Source organism: Zingiber officinale, chromosome 5B (assembly GCF_018446385.1).
Source record: "Zingiber officinale cultivar Zhangliang chromosome 5B, Zo_v1.1, whole genome shotgun sequence".
Taxonomy (NCBI): domain Eukaryota; kingdom Viridiplantae; phylum Streptophyta; class Magnoliopsida; order Zingiberales; family Zingiberaceae; genus Zingiber; species Zingiber officinale.
The window spans coordinates 139,667,677-139,681,001 of record NC_055995.1 but is presented as its reverse complement, the minus strand read 5'-3'; the positions used below and the strand labels follow the sequence as shown (position 1 = coordinate 139,681,001).

Genomic DNA, 13,325 nt, shown 5'->3' with positions numbered 1-13,325 from the left:
TTTTAAAATCTTGTTCCTATTTAATTCTTGTTTGAAACAAAAGTTGTAGGTTTATGTTCTGTATTATTAGTTTTTTTGGACCTTTAACTCTCTTGTTTTACCTCATATTTTGGGATTTTCTAGCTTGCTAGTTTCCTGTTTGGTTCAACTTGCAAAAAATGATTAATGTCCTATTGTAAGTCCAACTTGCAAACAGAATTCTTGTTTGGAATAAAATTTGTATGTTTCTATTCAGTATTATTAGTTTTCCAATTTTATTAGAATTTGAGATTTTCTACTTTGCTAATTTACTATTTGGTTTGTTGCCCTATTTACATGATAGGTTAATATGACTCGATTAGCAGTAAGGCAAGAGATGAAGATGATTTCTGTACTCATTATGCGCATGAAGATGATGGAAACCAAGTTATTTATGCTTTTATCATTGACAGTGGTCTTAGCTATTAAAAGGAGTGCTAGATTGAGGAGGAGCATATCATATGCTTATCAGGCATTATCTAGATGTAATATTATCTTAAATGAGATGGGTTTTCATAGTGATCGACAATGTGTTGATAACTGTAGGATGGATAGTAGGTTTTAGTCAAACTTTGTTATTTGCTAATGACTCATGAAAAATTGAAAGGAAACAGAAATATGTCAATTAGTAAACTTGTAATATATTTTCTTCACATTATTGCACATAATGTGAAAAATATGATCCTAAAATGCCAAACAGCTATATCCAGTGAGACAATTAGTAGACAATTTCATTTAGTTTTGAACTCTGTTCTGCGGCTACATAATATTTTACTTAAAAAGTCAGAACCAATCCTAGAAAATTACACAGATGAGTGGTGGAAATAATTTAAGGTACAAGTATATAATTTCAATAAATTTAGTTTTTTTAATCAATTTAATGTGCATAATAAAATAATTTGATTTTATGATACTTCTTTGAGTGTAGAGTTGTTTGGGAGCATTAGATGGGACTTATATTACAAGAAGTTAACCACTAGAAAGAGAAAAGGAAAGACTGATGATGTTCTAGGTGATTTGGTGGGAGAGATTCACATATGTTATTGCTGTTACTGAGGCTAATGAGGAGATGAGGGAAATTTCCACCTACTTCAAGAATTAAACCGAGAGTAATAATAAAAAAATGAAGATATATGATGAGTTAATAAAAGTCTCTGAATTCTCTGAGCAAGAAATTATGGATGTCGAAGAGTATATTCTCAAGGATGAACACAAGATTGACAATTCTTTTCATTGCCAAAGGTATTTAGGAGAAATTATGTGGTGAAGTAGCTCAATGAGATCCATCTAAAATGAAATAAATATTTGAATTTGATTGTTGGTACTTATATTTTTATATATTTTGGATTGAACTTGGATGAATGTTACTTTGGATTGAACTTAGATGTTATTAATGTTATTTTTGAATTCTCTAAGGAAAAACATTGCCATTTTGTCTTGATGTTATTTCATGGAATATTTGATAGTGGACAATTTGTTTGCTCTTTCATGTTCTATTCGTTTAATTTGTCAATTGATTTATATCTAATGTACAGTTAGGGTGGGCATGTGTTTGCTTCATGATTTCTAGAATTCATTCCAGCTCCAAATAGATGTACTTGTATGGCACAATTTTATAGGCTTCACTTGCATAGGTATAAATTTTTGTGAACGAGCTAAGGGCTAAAACTGTTGGAAGAGATTCATGTACTATCTTCTGTTTTTTATAGGAGAATTGCTGAGGTCAAAGATAACGAGAGGATAAGGGCACTGGAAGAGATGTTATATGCATTAGTTGTTGCAGAGATTGTTGAAGCTGATGTTTCCTTGGCCCCTATAATATCTCAGTCTCTCGTTCATTTTTATCATGTAACCTGCTATCTTCTTGAAACATATTTATGATATATTTTGATATGTAAGAACTTACTTTGTTATTATTATGAATTGCTTGTTTCCATTCCCTTTACCAAAAAAGATGACATTTGTGTTGGCTAAACAGTATGTTTGATGTGGTGAAGAGTGCATATCAAACATCATCACAGATTACAGGTTGATTAATGTACTTATCAGCTTGATCCACAGCTTTGTCCAGCCTTCTTTGTAGATCAGCGCCCACGTCAATTTGTCCCAAGATCAATACGGAGGAGGTAAATCATGGACGGTTATTAGCCTTTGGAATAGTGACTAACATATAAGGGAGTCATTTACCTCAGTTTTATCGAGATTCGAACCCCAGACCTCATGATGATAACACCTCATGCGCTAGCCACTAGACCCATCTGAGGAGACACATATCTTCCGAAAATAGAGTCCATCCAGCCTTCTTTGCAGATCAAACAACATCATCACATGTGGTATGATTAAGATGCTAGGTAATCAATGGTTGTGATGGATTTAAGTATGATCTGATATTATTGTGTGCATAGGGCATTAAGGCTTATGTCTAGGCTCCAATTAAATTGGAGCCTACCAAATTATATATATATATAATTCTGATACGCTGGCATATCAGATTTTTTTTTCAATTATTTTTTTTTCGATTTTGAATTAAAAAAAATTAACAATTCCTTATATAAATTCATAATACATAAATATATCATCTAAACATATTACAATACTCTATAAATATTTAAATTTATTTCATTTTAAAATTTTCTTTTTACTAAACACTATAATCTAACTGGGAAGTCTAAACCCTAGAGGTAAAATCTTAAAAAAAAAAAATAGCTTGAAAATTATAACCCAATTGAGAAGCATGAACCTAAAATAAAATCTTAAAAAAATATTTTAATTAATTTTTTTAATTCAAAATTTAAAATAATAATAATTTATTGTTTTTAGTTTTTAAATTTTTTAAAAAATTTATATTTTCTTATATAAATCACTAATCCTGAATATATCCCCTAAACATATTTCAATACTCCGTAAATACTTAAATCTATTTTATTTTTAATTTTTCGTTTTACTAAATACTATAACTCAATTGAAAAGCCTGAACCAGAGATAAAATTTTAAAAATAAAATTATTTTACAAATTATAACCCAATTGAGAATCATCAATCCTAAAATAAAATTTTAAAGAAACATTTTAATTATTTTTTAATTCAAAATTAAAAAAAAAAAAACAAAGCTGACATCCGACGTGCACAGTCACGTACTGTGCGCGTTCGGAGGATATATATATATATATATATATATAGCGCGACGGCACAGTGCGCGACTGTGCGCGTCGCGCAGTATCAAATTTTTTTTGTTTTTTTTTAAATTTTTTTTAATTTTTAAATTAAAAAATTTCTTTACGATTTTATTTATAGGGTTCAGGCTTTGGGTATAGTGTTAAAACTATTTTTTTTTTTAGATTTTAACTATAGGGTTTAGGCTTTCTAATTAGGTTATAGTGTTTGGTTTAAAAAAAAAATTAAAATAAAATTAATTTAAATATTTATTGAATATTGTAATGTGTTTAGGGGATATATCTATATATTAAATTTTAAATAAGGAAATGTTGAATTTTTAAAATTCAAAAAACAAAAAAAAATAAAAAAAAACAAAAAAAGCGCAGTTTCTGTGCGCGACGCGCACAGTCGCACAGGCGCCGGTCGCGCACAGTAACAAAACTATATATATATATATATATATATATATATATATATGTGAGTTTGAATATTAAATATTTAAAATTATAATTAAAATAAAATTTGCTCAAGATTTATTTTTATTATTAATTTTATTTTTTATAGTCAAATTATATTTGATTAATAATTTTTAATTTTTTAGATTTAATCAATAATTTTTAATTTTTTATAGATTAAAGTTAAATTTGATTATTTTTATTTTTATTACTCGTGATAGATTTAATTGATTATTTTAATTTTTTACTGTTAAAGTTAGATTTGATTGTTAATTTATTTTTATTTTTTATTAAAATTTAATTCATAATTTAAAATTTTTTACTAATAAAATTTAATTTACTAATCAAAATTAAACTTGCTTAATAAATTAAAAATATTTATTGGTTATACTTAATTGATATTATCTTATAAAAATATTTTTGGAAGTCAAAAACATATTTAATATTGCACTATCATTTTCTCTAAATTTTATTGTCCTTTTTTTTCTCCTTTAGTAAATTTTATTGTCCTTTTTTTTCTCCTTTAGTATCTATTTTTTTTTTCCTATTAGTTGTTTTGATTAGTCTCTCTTTTACATCCTCCTTTTTTTTAGTAATATCCACCTTCGTCCAACACCTAATATTAGCTGATTTTAGAGTGTCTATTCAGACCATAATCTATCTATTTTACTATAATCTCTTGTAAATTGTCATTCATTCAATTTAAGATTGCGTAGTATTGTATCAACAACAATATGATCAAATCTCAAACATTTTTATCTTCAGAAGTAAAAAAGGCACAAAATGTGGATATTACATCATATAGAAGTTAAAAAAAACAATGATTTATCTACAAAATATGGATATTAGTAGATGTGAGGAAAAGTTCAATTAAATCGGCCGAATTTAAAAATTTAATTTGATTATTTTATATTTAAATTTGTTTAAAATAGATTATTTAGTTAATTCGATTTAATTTCAATTTTAAAAATACGATAAAATTAAATAATTTGATTTGATTAATTCAGTTAAACAGAATAAACTGAAATAAAAAAAATCAAATCGGCCGATAATCCTTGACATTAAAAAATTTGATTTCAATTTCGGTTAAATTTTCCATAATTCTATTAAAAAAAATTAGTTAATTTGGTTTTCGACACAATTAATCACATTTAATTTTATATGTTCAGTTTGTTTAATTTTTATTCAAAAAATTGATTAATTTGATTAATTTTAAAAATTCGGTTTGGTTTTATTGAGTTTGGTTCGGTTTAATTTTAATGAAATACTTAGTCCTAGATATTATAGATAAAGGTAAAAAATGTGATTTTCCACTTATTACAGTAGTTAATAGAAATCATCTACGTTTTTGTTTTGGAGATGTATGAATTAATCACTTGATTAAAAACTTTTTAAATGTGTTGTCCATCAAACCTCTCAGGGAGTTGTTTACTTTTTTACAAGGAACGAATAGTCTTCTATGATGGTATAAGACGTTCGTTCATCAATGGTGGAAAAAATTCCATTATCGTAGGTAAATGCATTTGACCCTGAAAGAATGAGACACACTCTGATATTACTTCGGAAACTTCTAATCTCTTATATTATTATTATTATCATGTCCTTACTCTTCCATGAGAGACACTCTTCTATTTTTAATAATTCGTCATTAATATTTAATAGCTAAATATTTTTAGCTAAATAAATTTGATTGATAATTTATCAAAGTTAAAATTAATAAAAATATAGTTTAGTTTGCGCTCACCAATGTGAGATCCAGATAAAGGGTATCTTGTACGTAATGACTATATCTACTATTCAAACCTATTACCTTTAGATCATGTAACAATAATTTTATTGAGTTAAGACCTTTCTTTATCGAAGTTAAAATTGATTGATAATTTTTTAAAAAAATAATAATTAAATTAAAATGTATATTAATTATATTATAATAATTTATTATTCGTTGCCAAATTAGTTAACATAAAATGACATTGGCACAAGATAAAATTATTGCTACATGATTTAATTGGTCACTATTTCCAATTGTAAAAATAATCATTAACAATTTATGAAATTATCCTTTTAAATTTTACTAATAAAATTAAATATCGCCCGGGGCATGGTTGAGTTTGGCGGTGACAATGGGTAGAATCTCAACAAAGTCAAGAAAAATGGGTAAATATCGCCCGGGGCATGGTTGAGTTTACCACTGATGCAGTCATTGGTAATGATCAGAATGATTAAGCTTTTTGGAAACGTATAACTGATTACTACAACAAGCATTAACCCGTAAGAACTTTGACGAGAAGCTATTAGCGACTAAAATTACAATACTATAAGTTTACGCCAATCGTAAATGAATTTTCTACAACTATAATAATTTTTATATTCATCGTCAAAGTTGTTGGAGTGATGAGAATGTGTTGAAGAATGCACTGAACATGTGGAAAACCAACAACAATAATAAAGACTTCAAGTATATACATGTGTAGAGAGTTCTCAGAAAGTATAAGAAATATACTTCACAATCAGTTGCTCATTACTCTAGCAAGCTAGGGAAGGACGTCCAAATTAAGAGGGGACACTTCAACATCAAATCCAGATACAAGTATTGATGTGGATGATTTTGAAGTCCGCATTCGTCCGATAAGGCAAAAGTCAGCGAAAAAGAAGGACAAATCTAAAGTTAGAGAAGGCGACACAATAAAATAAAGCATTGATAAAGAATGTCAAGATATTAAAGAATATCAAATAAAAAACTAATTTTGCATGGAGTTGATATATATATATATATATATATATATATAAAAGAAAATGATTGAAAAAATGAAAGAAAAGCGTGATATGGTATAAATGTGTTTAAATTTATTTTTATATATTATTATAAATTACATTTATGTAATTTTTTAATCATTAATATTATTTGTTAGTAATTTATAGGTTTAAATTTTATAAAAATTTAATTATATACAACGTAAAATAAGGAGAAGAAATAAGAAATATATATAATGAATAAATGTGAATTGTATGCACGATTGTGGATGCCCTTAATTTTATTACCTAGGGTTAATGTTTTTATTGGGGTTCAATCAAAGCTCCATATTGGAAAGATTTGGTAAAAGATCATGGGGTTAAAAGGATGCATGATATCTCCATTGGCATGAGGCCTTTTGGGGAGAGCCCAAGAGCAAAGTCATGAGGGCCTAGGCCCAAAGTGGACAATATCATGTCATTGTGGAGATATGTGGACATCCTTCGGTTACAACAAATGATATCAGAGTCATGGTACGAACTAGATGTCATTTGAGGCGGTCTTGAATGAAGTTGAGGGTGAGCCCGGAGTAGGTCAGGATGACCGGATGTGGATGCATGATATCTCCATTGACATGTTTTAATCATGCATTTTTAACTATGTGGCTATGTTTAGTAGGGGTGATAGGATTAGGATTGTTTTAATCATGCATTTTTAACTATGTGGCTATGTTTAGTAGGGGTGATAGGATTAGGATTGTTTTAATCATGCATTTTTAACTATGTGGCTGTGTTTAGTAGGGGTGATAGGATTAGGATTATGTTTTCAAGTTACTAATATGTCGTTTGATAGGATTAATTAGGGGTATGATTAGGATTGATTAAGAGTGGGATTCACAATCCCTAGACATGAGGAGTGATTAATAATCCTATCCCCAATCCTATTTTACTAACTCAATTCTAATTTTATCATCCCTACTAAATAAAATCTGTATCTATATTTATCTGTCTATATTAATACTAGCTCACGATACTACGAAGATTTCACATTTTTTTTTGGATGCCCTTAATTCTCTAAACAAAATAAACTATTATCATCTTATTATTACTTAGCATAATAACATAATATACTATAAAACGGCTCATCTTCTAGATTTCTCTACCACTTTCTACGGTTCTTTGTCCTTCTTTCCGGAAAGCAGTTGAACTGTTTTTCAGGAAGGGTCCTCGCTTCTCGCGATGCTTCGAGAAACCAGTCGTTTATTTCATTAAACGTTGCTGCATTCTTAGGCATCGTATCGTCTTCGCCGATTGCGATCAATCTTGTCGTCGGTCGGGCGGTAGAGCAGGAGCTCCGGGGAGTGCGGCCGCGCTTCATCCCTAATCTTCCGACGCCGAAGGCCTCGCCGTTCCTATCTGTTAGCTTGCTGTGCGGTGCGCGTTCTTTTCCATTTGGGTTTTCCTGGTTCGTGTGATGTTCAAATGCATTTCTCGGGTTTATGTTTTCCGTGATGTCGAATGGTTGGGATCTTCATTTTATCTGGGAAGCTGATGTATGGTTTCTTGGGTGATACAGCGCCGTTTATTTGTTGCAAAAAGGAGAAAAGTGAATTTGTATCGTAATTATCGTTTGTCTGGTCACTGGTGATGTTCTTTTTCTAGTGATTGATGCTTGAAGTAGGCTCGTAGTAAATTGTTCTGGTGTAAGACATGTAAATAGTCACTGTCATGCTTCCTAGTGCTTGTTTTTTTTTTTATTGTGCATGCGCAGCGGTTTCCTCTGAGAAGATGCAGAGGAGGAGAGGTGGTAGGGATGACTTCCTTGGTTTTGGAGATCATTTTGCGGAGTTTGGCGGCTTTGGCAGATCAGGGAGTCTGATCTCTAGCTTTTTTGGAGGGAGAGATCCTTTTGATGACCCTTTTTTCACGCAGCCATTTGGAAACTTGATGGGCAGAAGCATCTTTGGCCCTAGCATGTTTGGTCCTAGCATGTTTTCTGATCGAGGAAGCCTCTTTGGGGAGACTGGCAATCGTGTGTTCCTGGAGCAGGCTTCCCAATCCAATAACTCAAAGGGTCCAGTCATTGAAGAACTCTCCGATGATGATGATGATGATGATGATGATGATGACGACGGACAAGAAGAAAAATCTGACAATGAGGAGAAAGAGAATCAAAGGAAACTTCAGGATCCTGATGAAGCAGTTGAAGGTATATATGTTTTTTCTGACAGCTTCATTATTTGGTTTTAGGATTACATGTGATAGTGTTTATAAGTGATGGATTTTATTTTTCAGAAAAGAAAAGCAGGCATATGCAAGATAGAAACAACTTCAACCATTCCAACATGGCACAATCGCAGAATAACACTTTTACTTTCCAAAGCTCCACGGTGACTTATGGTGGTCCAAATGGTGCATACTACACTTCAGCCACAACCAGGAGAATGGGCGACGATGGAGTGAGTGACCTTGAATGGATTTGTAATGAATACTAGGGCATTTTAACACCACAATGACTCGTCCTTTTTAACCATGGCAGGTTATTATGGAGGAGAGCAAGGAAGCTGACACCACTAGTGGTAGAGCCATGCACAGAGTATCTCGTGGGATTAAGAACAAAGTATGCACAAGTTGAATGTTTTATCTTATGAACACCTTGATTAACAGCCTCTTTTCAACAACATATGTTGTAGTTACTATCATGTTTTATAATTGTATCATGATTTATTGGAAGGTTCAAGCACCAATGGTACTAGTTTTAGTTTGAAACACTGATAGAGGGGTATTTCTGGTGGTCCTCTATTTGTTAATTAATGAAGTTGTCACCTTACCTAACGTCCGCACTTGCATTGATCAAATTCCAAAGTTTGGGATGTTGGAAGCTTAATTATTGAGTTTTGTGGGTTCTTTTGAAGAATGAATTAATTAAATATCGGTCATTATCTTTTGTTTAGTGGAATCTTATGTCAAAAAAGTTGGAAATTCTGATACATTGTTGTATTTCATTGGCCGTTTTACATGAATATATTACCTGGTTAATATTGTTGCAGGGTCACTCAGTCACAAGAAAACTGAATTCAGATGGGAAGGTAGAAACAATGCAGACATTACATAATCTGAACGAAGGTTAAGCATTACTTTCTGCCATAGCTTTGAACATGATTTTACCCCTGTTTGATTTATTTAATTGCATTTCACTATCATTAGATGAGCTGCCTGTTTTTGAGGAGGCTTGGAAAGGGAATGCTGACCGACACCTTGGTGGATGGAACAAAGGGTCTGGTTTCCTTCAAAATGGAAACATGAGTAAGTAGTTTTGCCCTTTTATATCCATTTGTTCTTGTCATTGTTATTCACTACGATTTTGTTATGCTATGGTGGTGATATGCTGTTATTAAGAAATAGATTAGAATGGTTGATACCAACCATGTTTGATATTCATATCGAGGTTTGAAGATGTATAATTTGGGTTAACTAAGTTATTTTATAAAATTTAAAAATTAAGAAGAGTTTTTCAGAATGATAGTATAAGTTTTAAATACTTAGTTACTTACATTAAGGAATAACATTATATACAAGATGTATAATTTGGGTTAACTAAGTTATTTTATAAAATTTAAAAATTAAGAAGATTTTTTCAGAATGATAGTATAAGTTTTTAATACTTACATTGAGGAATAACATTATGTACAATGTCGTTCTAATTACTTAGATATCTTGTCATTCTATGGAAATTTTGTAAAGAGATATTAAGAGATAAACAATCCTTTTAAGAAAATCAATTTGGTTTTGATTTTTGAAGGTCAACTATAAATGAAGTTATTTAATAAGAGTTAATGCAAGATATAGAGAATAAAAAGGATTATATATGTATTTTATTAATTTAGAAAAAAAATTATATAATAAGAGTTCTCAGAAAAGTACAGGGTATGTTTCGGAGAAGAAAGAGCAATCCAATTATTATATTGATGTGATTATATATATATATATATATATATATAAAATGAGGAGAGGTTTTTTCTACAATTGTAGGTCCATAAGTGTCAGTTCTACATTTTAATCTTTTCGTATAAGTACTAGATACATACCTACTAGATGAATTCACTGTTCATCAATGAGAGAGTAACTAGATTAGTTTTGAATATTTATTTGTGGAGAAATTTTTTAGAAACTAATGGTATCATGATAAGTAAAAAAAAATGAACATATGAAATGTAGTTTCAACAAGGAATTATTGGAATATTAAAATAAATGAACATGAAATTTATGTAAGAGGTTTTGAGTATTTTGCATTTGCTATTCAATAAAAGGATATCCTATTAAGGATAAAGGATGAGTAATTGAGTAGAAGAACAGAAACTTGGTAGTATTTAAGCTTGTTTTTTGTCTTAAATATAACTGATATTGTTACCGATTTCTAACATAGATTAATATACAAATAGTATTGTAAATATATATGCATATTTTTCTTTATATATTTGAATTAAGACCTAAAGTCTAAAGAGAAAAGATTCAGTCCAGGCGTCTCTTTTTGAAATTTATTTGGTTTAATCCAATTTCAATTAGTTTAGTTTAAAGTGAACTTTGATTTAGCTTCCTTAAATGCAATTTGAACCCTAAAAACAAAAACAAAACAAAAAACTATGCTTAGTGGTTAAGATACTATTATGTTCAGTCGGACACAAACTCAAGTGAATGAAGTCAAAGTTGCTGTCTGAGTTTTGCTTGGTGACAAGTGCTCATTTGGGAAGCATCTATTTTTTGAAGTTAGCATAAAGGACCTTTAGGTTTATTAATTTGGTGTGTGAATGTTTTGGACTTCTGTACTAGCTCTTATTTCCCATTTATTTATTTTTGGCAGCATTCCTTAGTAATTTTCTTTGCCAAATGAATGGCCAATTTTACCTTTGATGTGTATAGGGAATGGCAGTACCAGCAGTCAAGAAGCAAGAGGATGGGCACTTCCGTCAACTGAGAGAGCCCGTAACTCGGGGAGGATGCAGTCAAAGACAGGCATGGACACTTTCAGAACCAGATGTTCCATGAATTGAAGTCGACCCTTTACCAGTGTGTAATCACGCAACAAGTTTCTCATGGCATTACCATTTGCTTAGCAGACAATCTTATTGATCTTCCTGTTTTTGTCAGGTCGATAGTGTGGTTTTGTCATAGTTGTGTTGCAGCGTCACAGTTTGATTTGCAATCATGCTTGATGCAAGTCTTGTATTTTGAACAATGCTATTGATGTATGAACAAGTTCTATTACTGAATCCCGGATGATCACCACACTTAGATGTGTTGTATGGTTTTTGATGTAAGAGAATCTTGCTTGTTTCTTGACGTTCCCTTTGCTGCAAATATTCCACTATTGTGGAAGGCGTGAAATGGAGATTATATGGGATATAATACAGGGTCTAATGCCAGCCTTTGCGCATGTGCTTTGGTAGATTGTGTGATAATTCGTTATTATTACTTATTTTTATAATCCTTTTTCCTGAGATCCTATTGTCTGCTCTGATACAGATTGTTCACTAGCATAGATGAACAGATCAATCAGTATCCTCCATATTATTGTAGTGGTTATATTACAATTTGTTTGACTAAATTTTGTTCAATAGAACTTTTGGAAGCAAACAAACAGTGCAGTGATGGAGCAACGACATGAGCAATAAGGTTAAGTTATCATTTCTGTCTTTTTACTTTTTCAATTAATGTTGAATGACCAATTACTGTTAAATGACTAACAAGTTTCTTTTTGTGGTGCTATACTGCTTCCTGAAATGCCATGAGAACGTAGTACGAGTGGATAACATTGGTAAGTAAAACTTCAAGTGCCCTTCATGCATCTTCTATTGGAAGGTAGGAAGTTGGCAATATTCTTTGCTATTGACATTTGAGAATTCTCGGACGAAGGTACAGATCAAGTGACTTTTTTTTTTACCTCTAGTCAAACAACTTTCTCAGAGACTGGAGCTTATATCACTACCTGGTGAAGATTTAAGAGGAACAGTATCAAAGCACAGAAAGAGTGTAATGAGGGAACTCAACTGGCTGGAGTAATGAGCTTGGTCCAGGTGACTTACAAAAAGGTACTCCAAAACTGACCTTGAAGCTGGTGTGGGTGATATGACAATCAATATCCATTCACCAACTGTTCTGCAATTATCTATGCCACTATCACCATCAGAGATGGGCCACTACATGTACATAACTCTAGGCTACAACGCATTTTTGTAGTGTCAAGAGCAAGGTCTAGAACTGGAAGCATGGAGCCAGACAAAATCTATTCTGGATATTTGAGAGAAGTCTTCTTTAACTGACAGGTATCTCTTTCACTTCAATTCCTACCTGCTCATTTGCTCTTGCCATTAACAGCTTCCGGGCATCTTTCTATATCGATTTCTCATCCCATTTCATTAATGCAGCATGACTCATTGACGAACCAGCTCTTGGCATGTGAGGGGCCCCATATGTAAGTTTTCTGTGTGGTCCTATCAGTCATCACTTCTTGCTTACAAGTTTAATTTGCAAACAGCAGAGTTGCTCTTATTCCCAAAGTGGTCGCTTTAATGCTTCAAGGTCCCATTAGTTCCTTGAGAAGTCGTGGAATTCAATGTTGGCGGGCTTTCTCACTCTTCAAGCATTTTATATACCTATACTGGAGTGACATTGGTATGGATCCCAGTGTTTGACACAACTATTTATTAAATATTTTTACGTGTGATCACTTAAAATATTAAGTGTCCAAGTGTTGATGTCCAGATATCAAGTGTATAAGAGTAGATGAAGAGAATGGTGAGGTCTCCAATGAATAACAAGGAATCTAAGGTTCGAATCTTAGTTGTAACGCACTGCAAGATATTTTATGTCCCATGAGAAGTGGGCCTAAGAATGTTGGCTGCCTGAATAGCTTTCATTAGTACGTCCTGATTTGCTTTAGTGGTCGGTGGGAAATTTTCGTGGA

The 13,325-nt window shown here is 31.4% G+C and overlaps 1 protein-coding gene across 3 annotated transcripts; it reads left to right on the top strand.

The window, feature by feature from the left end:
- Positions 1 to 7,549: 7,549 nt before the first annotated feature.
- Positions 7,550 to 11,649, top strand: LOC121986395 (uncharacterized protein DDB_G0287625-like). 3 transcript variants are annotated; one of them, XM_042540319.1, is made up of 7 exons: positions 7,550 to 7,795; positions 8,133 to 8,570; positions 8,657 to 8,820; positions 8,901 to 8,981; positions 9,412 to 9,487; positions 9,569 to 9,667; positions 11,282 to 11,649. In XM_042540319.1, the coding sequence occupies exons 2-7, from the start codon at positions 8,150 to 8,152 to the stop codon at positions 11,410 to 11,412; spliced, it is 972 nt and encodes a 323-aa protein (XP_042396253.1). In that variant the 5' UTR covers positions 7,550 to 7,795; positions 8,133 to 8,149; the 3' UTR covers positions 11,413 to 11,649. The 3 variants fall into 3 exon arrangements, with proteins under 3 accessions (XP_042396253.1, XP_042396252.1, XP_042396251.1); XM_042540318.1 differs by having other exon boundaries at positions 7,550 to 8,570; positions 11,282 to 11,428; positions 11,510 to 11,649; XM_042540317.1 differs by having other exon boundaries at positions 7,550 to 8,570.
- The last annotated feature ends 1,676 nt before the right edge of the window (positions 11,650 to 13,325 follow it).

Excerpts from the sequence above, each read along its gene's own strand:
- LOC121986395 (XM_042540318.1), top strand. The coding sequence starts at position 8,090 with ATGCTTCCTAGTGCTTGTTTTTTTTTTTATTGTGCATGCGCAGCGGTT. Across the intron at positions 8,571-8,656 it reads TCCTGATGAAGCAGTTGAAG|AAAAGAAAAGCAGGCATATG; the intron begins GTATATATGTTT and ends TTTATTTTTCAG. Across the intron at positions 9,488-9,568 it reads ATTACATAATCTGAACGAAG|ATGAGCTGCCTGTTTTTGAG; the intron begins GTTAAGCATTAC and ends CACTATCATTAG.